Source organism: Monodelphis domestica, chromosome X, assembly GCF_027887165.1.
Source record: "Monodelphis domestica isolate mMonDom1 chromosome X, mMonDom1.pri, whole genome shotgun sequence".
Lineage (NCBI taxonomy): Eukaryota > Metazoa > Chordata > Mammalia > Didelphimorphia > Didelphidae > Monodelphis > Monodelphis domestica.
Window position 1 is genome coordinate 53,856,405 of NC_077235.1, and position 12,547 is coordinate 53,868,951.

General features: G+C 44.6%; 1 protein-coding gene across 1 annotated transcript in view; it reads left to right on the forward strand.

The window, feature by feature from the left end:
- The window catches only part of SMARCA1 (SWI/SNF related, matrix associated, actin dependent regulator of chromatin, subfamily a, member 1), a 150,078-nt gene that overhangs the window by 100,939 nt on the left and 36,592 nt on the right, over nt 1-12,547 (forward strand). The window contains exons 17-18 of the mRNA XM_007507156.3: nt 3,055-3,165; nt 3,436-3,549. Coding sequence (XP_007507218.1) covers nt 3,055-3,165; nt 3,436-3,549 — 225 coding nt within the window. The remainder of the gene's footprint in view (nt 1-3,054; nt 3,166-3,435; nt 3,550-12,547) is intronic.

Consider the following 12,547-nt stretch of genomic DNA (forward strand, 5'->3'; position numbering starts at 1 on the left):
GCCGTCACTTTCCAGCTAGAGCCCATCCCAAGCTATGTACTTCAGAAATCCTATAAGAACCTTGCGTGATGGTGTCATCTATAAAAGAGCCCCAAGAAGGGAACCCAGGGACGGGCAGGCAGACACTTCTGGTAGAAATTTCGAGACATCATTTTGGGAACTAGCCTTGTGAATTTGATTCAATGAAAGTTTTTTCTTATATAGTGAATTTGACTGAGAATCAGAGATTTTACCCTTTTAGTTTGCAGAATAACGAGTATACTGACGATTCCTAGTCACTGTCCATAGCTCTTGACTTCCTGTTGAGATAGAGGCCCAGCGACATTTTAACTGTACAATTACCTTTGTAATGAGCAAAGAAAGCAGCTTTTTATATCATCCTTTGCTCATTACGTGTGACTTTTATGAATTTGAAAATTGTGCCCATGGGCTTGTTGCGCCTTAAAAGGTTTTCTATGTTTGAGGGGAGAAATTAATTTTGTAAGAGACTAAATACAGTACGGCCTGCTGAGTTTCACTCCCAGGAAGCAAACGTGATTTTTTAAAAAGGCAACTTGGCTCATTTAAATCGACTACTTGGGTATTTTCTGTAAAGTTGCTAATTCTCTTGGTAACGTAATCTATTTTACACAGACGGAGAGGAGTCTGTGGCCGTAGCCGGAGCATTTGCCATATCTTTAAGTATATTATAAAATTCAGAAAGCAAAAAAAGAAATTGAGAAAGTAAAAGATTCTTTCTACATTCAATAATGAATAAATAAGGAGGATGTTCTGTCCAGTGACTTTGGGCTGAGATTCCAGGGAAATTTCATGACTCCCATTTTTCTTGCTGGGTTCTCAAAATGGGTGCAATATTCCCCTGAGAAGACCAAGTGAAACTTGAAGGACTTGTGGCTTCAAGGCAAACTGGGCCAATTTGGGAGTGTATCTATCAAGTCAGGAGATTGATTTCCATGAGTTAAGGTAAGCATTTTGGCAGTGGGGAAAAGAATGAGTTCCATTTTGGAGACTTTTTTAGCTGTGACTGGTTGCTCATGGAAGAACAGGGTAAGAGATCAGTCAGCGTTGAAAATAGAGATTGGCAGAAATGGCAGACAGTGAAGAGATCACTGGTTCTGTAAATAGGAACTGGACTCAAATCATCCCTTGGATGCTCTCTGTCTGAGTGACATTGATTACTCTTCTTCCCTAGGACTGAGTTTCTTCCTCTGTAAAATGAGGGGATTGGAAGTGAAATGGCTTCTCAGGCTCCCTCCGGTTCTGGATCTAGGATTTTTTTTGTGTGGCTTTCAGTAAGCCCCTTCATCCCTGGGCCTTGGTTTCCTTTTCTTTAAAATGTGGCCTTTGATGTGTTCCTTCTAGTTGTAGAAATAGGATTCTGTGTGCATGATCTGAGTCAAGACTTTTTAACCTCCTTGGGCCTCAGTTTCCTTCTCTGTAAAATGTGATCTTTGATGTCCCTTCTAGCTGTAGAAACAGGAGTCTATGTATGTGTGACTTTAGGAAAAACCTTTTATCTCTTTGGGCCCTAGCTTCCTTCTCTATTAAATGTGGCCTTGGATGTCCCTTCTAGCTATCAGAATAGAATACTTTGTGACCTGAGGCAAGACCCATTAACTTCATTGTGCCTCAGATTCCTTCCCTGTAAAACGTAGCCTACTATATCTATTCTAGCTATAGAAAAGGGATCCTCTATGTCTGACCCAAGGCATGATGCTTTACCTGCTTGGACCTCAGTTTTCTTCTCTGTATAATGTGGCTTTTCATGTCCCATCTACTTAAAGAAATAGGATCCTGTGTGTGTGACTTGAGGCAAGACCCTTTACCTCCTTGGTCCTCAGGTTCCTTCTCTGTAAAATGTGACCTCTGTTCTCTTATAGCTATAGAAATAGGATCCTGTGAGGAGGCTGGTGGCCAGCAAGGCCAGGGAGGATCAAAGGAGCATCTACGTGGATTTTGAAGGAGGCTGGTAGATGACAGCATCAGGGATCTGGACTGGACAATACCATAAGCCAGTGCGAACCCTAAAGAGATGGGAGAGCATAGTGGCAGATCAGGGGCTTGCTTCTGAATGATATTGTCCTGCCGTTTGTGACCTTTGCCCCATTCCCTTCTTTCTCTCTTGGTTTCAAAGGCTATATGATAGATAAATCCCCACCATGATTCTGCCCATAGGCTTTAACCTTTGTACCTCAGATTCTTTTCATAAATATGCCATTCCCACAGAACCAGTATTTCACCGGAGGTCTCCAAGAGTGCTGACCCATTTGAGCTTGAGATCTGATCACATGGCCTTCCGCAGCTCAACCAACCACCAGTGGCAGGCCTGTGAGCATAGCAACTGTTCCCTTGACACTTAGAATTCACTCACTGAGGTCATCTCATCATATACGACAAGCCTTTCATATCAGTTTCCTAGAGATCACTCACACACACTCCATTGGAATTGCGTGATAGAATTTTAGCATCACTTTCAAAGCCTTTCCATCAAAATACTAACTACCTTACTGAACCAGAGATTCTTGGGACATTGGAGGTTGTGAAGTACCATTTCTGTCCTTTTCATTCAGTTTGATCTGGTTCAGTCTTATTTCATGCATCTTTGTTTGCTGTCTGTCTGTCTGTCTGTCTCCCTCCCTTCCTCCCACTCTCTCTGTCTCTCCTTCTCTCTTTCTCTCTCTGTTTCTCTCCCTCCCTTTCTCTCTCTCCTTCTTTCTGTTTCTCTCTCTGTCTCTCCCCTCTTTCTCTCTCTTTTCCTCTCTCTCTCCCTCTCTCCATCTTTCCCTCTCCTCCTGTCTCTCTTTTCCTGTCTCTTTAAACCCTTATGTTCTGTCTAAGTAACAACTCTTAAGACAGAAGGTCAAGGACAAGACAATTAAGTGGCTTGCCCAGCATCACACAGCTAAGAAATGTCTGAGATCAAATATGAAGCAAGATCTTCCAAATTCCAGGCCTGGCACTTCCTCTGCTGTGCCACTTAGCTATTCCTGCATGCTCTCTCTTTCAAGCATATTGTCAAAATGCTCAAATACCTGGTTTTTGTTTTGGATCTAGCTCAGCATGATGGAGTGGATAGAGCCCCCTAAGCGAGAACGCAAAGCTAATTATGCAGTGGACGCCTATTTCAGGGAGGCTTTACGTGTCAGTGAGCCGAAGGTTCCAAAGGTAAGTGAAGATGTCTCTGTATTCTGAACATGGCTCATTAACATGTTGAGTAGGCTATGCCACTGGCCAAGTTCAGTTCCTCTGATTCAGATAGCAGCTATGTCTATAAAGGCCTGCTATGATACATCCTCTGAGGGTGATAGAATCCTGTCCCTTAGCTCAAGTGTTAGAAATGGGTCCCTCACAAACAATTGTTTTTTTTTTCTTAGCAAAACTAGTAAAGTATAATTCTTTCTTTTTCATTTTAATGAGCTTGTTTTCCTTCTCCAGGCCCCCCGACCACCAAAACAACCAAACATCCAGGATTTCCAGTTCTTTCCACCTCGTTTATTTGAGCTCCTGGAAAAAGAAATTCTTTATTATCGGAAGACTATAGGTTACAAGGTAATTCCTCCCTCTCCACCAGCAACATTTAGCCAGTAGTGTAATCGATTGCAATGTCAAAGTAGTGTTTCATTTTCATCTGGGGATAAGTTAAGGCAGCCCATGTTTATCAAATGAAAGGAGATTTAAGTGGCCACAAAATACTCCTGGCTCGCCAATTCAGTCTTGACTGAGGTGAATGGCATGTTCTATGGTATTTGGACATGATATCATTGTTGATTTTTGCAAGGACAGTGTTGAGATGATCAAAGCCTAATGAGGTTTTTGTGTATGTAATTGAGAGGAAGAATCTGTTTTACGGTCAAAGAATGCCCATTAAGTATATTTCTGTGCTTATGCTAATGGATTATTCTTGGGGGACAGGGCAACATGTTTGGTTTTGGGGGCACTTCAGTAGAAATGCTAGTGAGTTTATGAATTTCCGAAAACAATCCTTTGGCAAGATATCCTAGGACAGCCATAACATGGATTGGGTGAGGGGCACATTTTGGAGGTCATCTGAATGCCACATGAGTTAGAATAAATTTACTGAATTGAGTTAAATAAGAGGGCAGGCTATTTCCTGAGGTAAAAAAAACAAGCAATACCTGTAGTTATTGAAGAAAGGTAAATGATTGGAACTATATACCTGTTTTGTATTTATTAAAATCTTTTACTTTATGTGTATCTGAAGCTTTTGTGGCTTTTGGGGGGCAGAGTTTGATAGCTGCCAAGGGCCCAGAAATACTTCCTGTTGACTGTTGTGAAGTCTGGGTTTTTACTAGGGCTTATACCCTTTTTAAAAAAGAGGAAAGGAAGGGCTTTTTTCCTCTTTATTTAGAAAGGCATGAGACCTAGCAATAAAAATGGCAGTTCTATATGAAAAGACCTTTTTTTCTCCTAGGCAGTGGGGGTCAAGTGATTTGCTCAGGATCAGCCAGCTAGTAAGTGTCTAAAACTGGATTTGAACTCAGGGAGATTTGAACTCGGGAAGATGAGTCTTCCTGACTCCAGGCCCAGTGCTTTATCCACTGTGCCACCTTGCTGTTCCCAGAAGGCTCTTTAGATCTGGGTGAAAAGATCACGTGATGAAAGGTTGGTAAGAAGCCCAGTGGTTGCAGCCCTACTTACATTTCAGAAAACTTTGGCCCCATCTGGGAATGAGAGGCTGATTAGAGACCAGCGGAGGAAATATTTAGAGATGTGAATCTGTTGAAATCACCAGGACCGGAGAAGACATCTTTAGGGTTAGAAGCAGTCAGCAGCAAAGCAGCACGCTCCTTTGAGAAAACTCAGAGAGAACAGCCATAAAAGCAGTTTTGGAGAGAAGGAAGTTGGTGAGGTGGGAATAGATGTAGGTGAGGTGTATTTGGGGATTAGAACATGGGGGCGCTCCTCTTATTAAAAACTAGACCACGTAAAAATTGTTAAATGAGCAAGCATGGGACTCTACTTTATTTCAGTGGGCTTAGGAGAAATCAGGTTTTTTTAAATGCCATTTGATCTTTTTTTTTTTAACCCTTACCTTCTGTCTTAGAATCATTACTGTGTAAGGGCTAGGCAATAGGGACTTGCCCAGGGTCACCCAGTTAGGAAGTGTCTGAGGCCAGATTTGAACCCAGGACCTCCCGTCTCTGGGCCTGGCTGTCTCTCCACAGAGCTACCCAGCTTTCCTCTGCTGTTTGATTTTTTACTGAACACAATTCAGTTTTTTCTCCTTCCTATTCCTCTAGCCTCCACTGAACATAAGAAAAAGAAAACCAAAACCCTCGGAACAAAGATGTGTAGACATTTAATGAGGTCCAAAACATACCATCTTTTAAAGTCTGAAGGAATCATATTCATGTTAGAAAATTCTGGTACTTCTCATATTAGTCCGAAGGAAGACTTGAAAAGGAGGTCTAGAATTGAGACTCAGTCAAGCGCTCTCAGACCTCAAAGCAATGCTGACCCATTTGAGGTTGAGATCTGATCACATGACTTTCTGCAATCCAACCAGTCACCAATGGAATGCCTGTGAGCATGGCAACTGTGCCAGTTAACGGAAGGAGATAATGGAAGCAGATAAACAGAGAGTGCTGGGTGGCCAGCCTAGCTGCCAGCTATGGCACAGTGCATCCTTCTCTCTCATCTCCCTGGGCTACTCTAAACTTCTAAAGAGTGCCGTGAGGCTCCCTGAGAAAAGTGAGTAGCAGGGACAGTGGTAGCCATTGATTTTTAGATCTGGTCCCAGATTTAGCTTCATCAACTTTCAGTTCCAGCTCAGCAGCACCTCATTTATACCCTAGGCTGGCATTTCAAGAATGGTTTCAGGGTTTGGGTTGGCTTTTTTCTCCCCTATTCCCTGGCTTCTTCCCGTCCCTCTGTCGCCTGTGTATGGGACTGGGTCTGCTCGTTGCCCAGGGACGTGGTGTCGAAGGGTAATGGAAAGAGTAGGAGAAAGAGAACTTGGGAAGAAAGGGAAGTGGGGGGAGGGAGGGGAATATATTGTGGACCCCCGCTGGCACTCTCTCCTTTCTCGCTCTGCCTGGAAAGTTAATTGGCAGGAATAAAGAGGGGAGAGTGGGGCTTTCTGCCACTATTCCGCCCCCCTTCCTCCGTCCCCCCCATACAGTCCTAAGAAGCCCTGGCTTTCTTTTCTGCTCTAATGAGTTCCCCTGTTTCACCAGCAGCTTGGAGCTGAGGGAATTCCCACTGCTGGGGTCACATTAGAGAGAAATGTGCACTTGGCATCCCAAGTTGGAACTTAGAATACATTTCCCATAGAAACAGAGTTAGAAACAGTGGTTCAGTTCTGTAGCCATGGCTGAAACAGGCTGGGTTTGTTGGCCTGGGGAGCCGGAGCTTCATTTATCACTTACTTTCAGTGGGAAAATACATTCTGCATTCCAGACACAATCTATGTAAGTTGAGGGCTGCCTCTATTTAGAGAAGAAAAGCTAAATAGTGAAATTGAGGCTCTCCTGGATCCCTAGACCAACTGCTGAGACAGTGGGGGAGAGGCTCCCTTTGCCGGACGGAGGGCAGCAGCTTAGAGACCACTGGACTCTGCTTGGGGGTCTGCTTCTCTGTTGTCTTGAGCTAGGCGCGAGACGAAGATCTTAGAGAGTACCAATTTGGGTCGAGGTCCATTGGGGCCATTGTCCACTCCGAAACACTTCTCCAGAAGGGCAGAAATTATTCACTGGTGAGTCCTGCGAAAGCCTTCCCTTTTATGTGAGTCTCTGTATCTCCAAAGGAAGATTTTTGGATTCTTTGCTTGATTTGGTTAACTTTGAGTGACGCAAGGCTCAGAGGAAACCTTCGGGAACAAAACCTGGCTTGCCTTTAGTTCAGCTTCTCCCAGGCCACTGCAGGTTTTTCTAAGGTGGCTCAATCAGTCAACGCGCGTTTTCTTACGTGCCTACTATGACCCGGATCTTTTTTATGCTATCTGTCATTGACGGGAAATTCCTTTACCCTTACTTATGGGCTTTAGTCAAGAATGCCACCTTTGGATTCGTTTGTATGCACACATGCATGCATATACCTTTTTAAACTCTTATTTTATGTCTCTGTATCAACTCTAAGACAGAAGGGCAAGGACCAGGCAAATGGGGTTAAGCGACTTGCCCAGGGTCATACAGCCAAGGAGTTTCTGAGGTCAAATTTGAACCCAGGTCCTCTGGATACCCGGCTGGCCACTCTAATCATTGTGCTGCCTCACTACCCCTGATTCATATTTATTTTCATTAACAGCTAATTAGCAGAATGCTCAAAGAGCATTTGCAGTCCTTAGCAATGGCCAAAATTGAGTAAGCAGAGAAAAACCGAAGGTATGACTCTCCAGATAATCATCATCATTGGCTCTTGTTTGATAAATAATTTGATACGATCAAGAGCATACTTAATTGTATTGGAGATCTCCAAAATGAATGGATTGTAGGCAGTCTGGTGTCGTGGAAAGAGGCCTGGATTCAGGAGACCTGAATTCGGGAGACCTGAACTCATGTCCTGGCTCAAATGTTTCCTGGCTGTGTCCTCTTGGATACATACAGCCTGCCGGGCTCTATTTTTCTGTCTGTAAAATGGGGATAATAATATATGCTAGCTGCCTCTGAGGATTGCTGTAAGGAAAATGCTTTGTAAACCTTAAAATGCTGTGGAAATGTAAGCCGTTATTCTAATAATAAAGTGTTTAGTTTTAGAAATGCTTGTTTCTTTCAGATTCTGGCATTATGAGCCAGTTAAAAGGACATGTAGCAGTTAATGTATTCCCCAAGGGACTGGTTTACTTCCTAGCAGTCGCTTCATCTCACTGATGAGATTCAGCTCATTTTCGCTGTTATTTTTCAATTTAAAAATGATTTATTAAGATGATTTTCTTTTGGCCCAGGCCTGTGGTTTCTTTTTAGCATGGGAGATCTACCCATTCTGGCACAGGTCAGCAACTCTTCTGTAACTTATTTTTATTTTTTTTTAACACTTACTTTTTGCCTTAGTGACAACTCTGGCTAGGCATACGGGGTTTAGTGACTTGCCCAGGGTCACATAACTAGGAAGTGTCCGAGGTCAGATTTGAACCCAGGTCCTCCCGACTCCAGGCCTGGTGCTCTATCCACTGAGCTACCTAACTGTCCCAATTCTTCTGCAATTCATAATATCGATGCCTGAGGCAATGACTTGCCCAGGTCGTACTGGTAGTAAACATTATAGGCTGGACTTGAATATAGGCCTTCCTGGCTACCAAATGCTATTTCCTTTCAGTAAATAAAGGAGGGTAAACCAGGGCTTCTCAGTGGCTAAATTGTTAATGGGCAAGACGCCTTCAGAAACTGCTTTAGTCCTGAGTCATCCAAATCCTTATGCTGGGAGAGGATGATTGGACCCATGAAATTAATCATTTCATCCCAGGCCCGGAACCTCACTTAAAAGTCCTTCAGGAAACACGGAGGGAGAGCATTGGTTTGGGCTCCTCTTTGTAAATGAGGAACCTGCAAACCCCTTTCGACATTGGTTCTCAATAAGAATTCTTTAGGGATGAACATCGGCATTTGGCTCTCAGGGAGACAGTTCTGTAATCTGTGGGAGTTATGGGGATGGATGCATCACTGTGGCCAACCAGTTTGGCTGACCAGCAACATAAAAGGGTTCCAGGTGGTTCCAGGTTCCTAGGTTCATTTTCTGGGCTATCACATTTCACCCAGCACTCCATATTTCTGTGGAATGGTGGCCAAAACTCCAGCTAAAGACAGAAAAAGGCCCCTCGCTCCTCCCTGTCCCTTAGCTCTTCATCAGATGCTTCCTAATTTTCTACCTCGAAATCTAAATTGTGTTCCGAAATCCCTTTTCCAATCTCTTCTTTTGGAGATGGTGGGAGCCCATTATTGGGGCCCAAGCGATGACATCGGCTGGAGATCCCCTCAAAGTACCTGTCCACATTAGTCATCGCAGGATGTAAATAAAATCCCTGACTGATCGGCGGCCCCCTTCCAATAGATTTCCCGAGCTTGCTGAGAGCCCCAGAAGTAACTCTTGTGTCATATTTGGAGAGTACTTCTGGCATTCGTAGTTATTCCATCATGGAGGCTCTCGCCAGCACCGCCACCACCGTTAGCTCAGAACTGATGACATTTTAGTCCCTGAATCCATTGAATTTAACAGTGATTTTTCCAGATTCCAGTCCTATTCATCCAAAATTCATTGATCGGGTGGGATTTCTGAAATCAGAATTTTGTTTTGGGTGATGGAGTCGCTCCCATCATGACAATTAGGATTCTAGGTAGCCTTTAGCTGTAGCTTTAAGGTTTGCAAAGCACTGTACAAATATTGCCTCAGAGCTAGAGGCTATTATTATCCCTATTTTATTTTATTTTTAAAACCCTCACCTTCTGTTTTATAATCAATGCTATGTATTGGTTCTGAGGCAGAAGAATGGTAAAGATTAGGCAATGGGGAATAAGTGACTTGCCCAGGGTCACACAGCTCAGAAGTATCTGAGGCCAGATTGGAACCTGGGACCTCCCATCTCTAGGCCTGGCTCTCAATCTACTGAGTCACCCAGCTGCCCCCTATTATCCCCATTTTAAAAGATAGAGGAAACTGAGGCAGTCAGGGATGAAGTGACTTGCCCAGGGAGTCACTGGTGGTTAGGGGGAGGGTTTTATACCCTTTACTGGAAACTTTTAAAGCTGGTAGTTGCGGCTAGCTTGGCTTAAAATTTCCATTGTAAATTAAGGACACCTCTTTCTTCTTTGGGATTTGTTTGCCAAGGACTCCAAGAGGTTTAGCGTTGAACAGGTTCATTATTTCAGACAGTCACTTGTTCTTGAAAGAATACATTTTATGTCCTTGGAATATAATTTGTTTCATGTAGATTACTATATTATTTAATATAGATTAGTTATAGTCTTCTCATTTTGGCAGCTCAGTGGCATAATGCAGAGTACCTTTGGTTACTTAATTAGCCGTGTGACCCTGGTCAAGTCACTTAAACTCAAGCGGCCTCAGTTTCCTCATTCTTATATAATGAAAGTGTTATTTTAAATGACTTCTGGGGCCTTGTCTAGCTCCCAAATTCTGCGATTTTATTATTCCATGAAGGATTTGATGATAGTGAAAAGGGGAGGACATGTACCCCAGGTGAGACCACTAAAAAAGGAAGGAAGCTGAGTCCATTAGGGGACAGTGAGGATACTCACCTGGGAAGAGCCAGGGGAATAAAGGTGAAGGATTAACTTGCATATGTTTGTACAAGACCTTGAATGCCATAAGTGACCAATTGGGCTTTGTCCCAAAGCTTATGGTTTTATCTGCATGACTTCTCTCTTATTTCCCTTTCCACTCGCCCTAGGTCAGGCCCTTCAGCACCTTTCTCCTGGACTATTGCTGTAGCCTCCTAGTGATCTCCCTGGCTCTGGTCTCTCCCTTCCTCCCTTCCTCCCTCCCTCCCTCCCTCCACATAATTGGACCCAAAATGCAGGTCTGATCTTGTCACTCACCTGCTCATTAAACTCCAGTGGCTCCCTATCCCCATAGGATTAAATAGAAAGGCCTTCAAAGACCCAGGGTCTGTGTCATTCCTCTTCATACACACTCGGCTTCCTCCCCACATTCCTGAGACCCCCTCCTTCCTCAGATCTCTGCCACCTTTCCCGATGATCCCACAGCTTCTGGCTTGCTTTACCTCCCAAATGACTGGGTCTATTTGGAATCTGGCCCTCTAGGGAACATATGTCCCCTCCCTGCTAGATCCAAGGGGTGGGGCTTGTTTCCGCTTCCCCCTTTGCATCCCCAGAGCTGAGCTGGGGCTCTCTACAAATGCTGCCTGTTCCATCGAAGCTTCGAAACCAAAGAGCCAGACTGGGAAAGTGCAGTTTGGGAAAGCTGAATGACGTTCTTATGGGTGGTGTGGAGGAGTGGGAAGGGCACCAGAGCAGAGAACAAGGGAAACTGAGGCATATGGTACATAGACAAGGCAGAGTAGAGAGTTGACTTTCAGATAAGGAAAACATGAGTTTAAATCCTGCCCGTACATATATTGGCAGTGACCTTGGGTAAGACATTTCACTGTTCTATGCTCTAGGCATCTCTCTTAAGACTGGGAGTTGCCAAACATATGCTGATCTGAATTTAAAAAAACAAACCAAACCTTTACTTTCTGGCTTAGTAGCAACTTTGAGACAGAAGGGCAAGGGTTAGGGAAATGGAGTTAAGTGACTTGTTCAGGGTCAAACAGTTGGGAAGTGCCTGAGGCCAGCTGATCTACTTGATAGAGGTATTTTCCTATACCAGTGCATCCCAGGCCTGGTTCTCCACTGCATCCCCACTCTGTAGAGCTCACTTTCATAGTGGAAAGTATGCATTTACTATATTGTGGAAGGTGGGGGCCACTGGACAAAGGGTACCCAGCTCCTTTCCCCTACCTTCAAAGGTCAGGCAATTCTGGGCTCTCTATGAAAGCAGCTGCAGGGACAGGGCACAAATGTTCTCCTAGATCAAGGGTTCTTGAATTGGGGTCCTTCAACTGCCTTTAAAATCATTTGGTAACTGGATTTTAAGGTGGTTGATTTCCTTTGTAAATCCTACACACTTGATTTTATGCACTTATAAATCTTCCTCCTTTTCTCCCTCCCTCCCTCCCTTCCCTCCTTCCTCCCTTCCTCCCTTCCTCCCTTCCCTCCTTCCTTCCTTCCTTCCTTCCTTCCTTCCTTCCTTCCTTCCTTCCTTCCTTCCTTCCTTCCTTCCTTCCTTCCTTCCTTCCTTCCTTCCTTCCTTCCTTCCTTCCTCCCTCCCTCCCTCCCTCCCTCCCTTTCTTCCTCCCTTCCTTCCTTCCTTCCTTCCTTCCTTCCTTCCTTCCTTCCTTCCTTCCTTCCTTCCTTCCTTCCTTCCTTCCTTCCTTCCTTCCTTCCTTCCTTCCTTCCTTCCTTCCTTCCTTCCTTCCTTCCTTCCTTCCTTCCTTCCTTCCTTCCTTCCTTCCTTCCTTCCTTCCTTCCTTCCTTCCCTTCCTCTTAGTGCCAATTCTAAGACAAAACAGCAAAGCCTAGGCAATAGGGGTTATGTGACTTTTCCAGGGTCACATAGCTAGGAAGTAGCTGAGGTCAGATTGGAACCCAGGACCTCCTGTCTCCAGGTCTGCCTCTTGGTCCACTGAGCCACCAAGCTGCCCCTAAGGAACGAGGACATTTTGATCAGATGCTTGTGTATCTGACTCCTCTTTCTCCCAGGACCTGGGAGAATGGATGGCACACCTACTGGCCAGGAGAGAGTGGGCCAGACTGCAGTCTCCTTCATTGCCAAGCCCCTCAGCTGCTGGTATTGGGGGGCCCCAAGCTCCGGGTGGCCTGTCCCCCTCCCCTTTCGCAAGCTGTCTGGTACACAGTCATTATGTCATGAGCTGGCCTTCCCAGGCTCCCTAACGTGAGCTCCTATCTGTGTTTTTGGCTTGGCTCTTCCATTTTTGCCCACTTTCCTGACCTTGTTCTATACGTCTCTCTCTTTCCCGTCCTGCCAAATGTTCTTCTCTGTCCCCCCACTGACA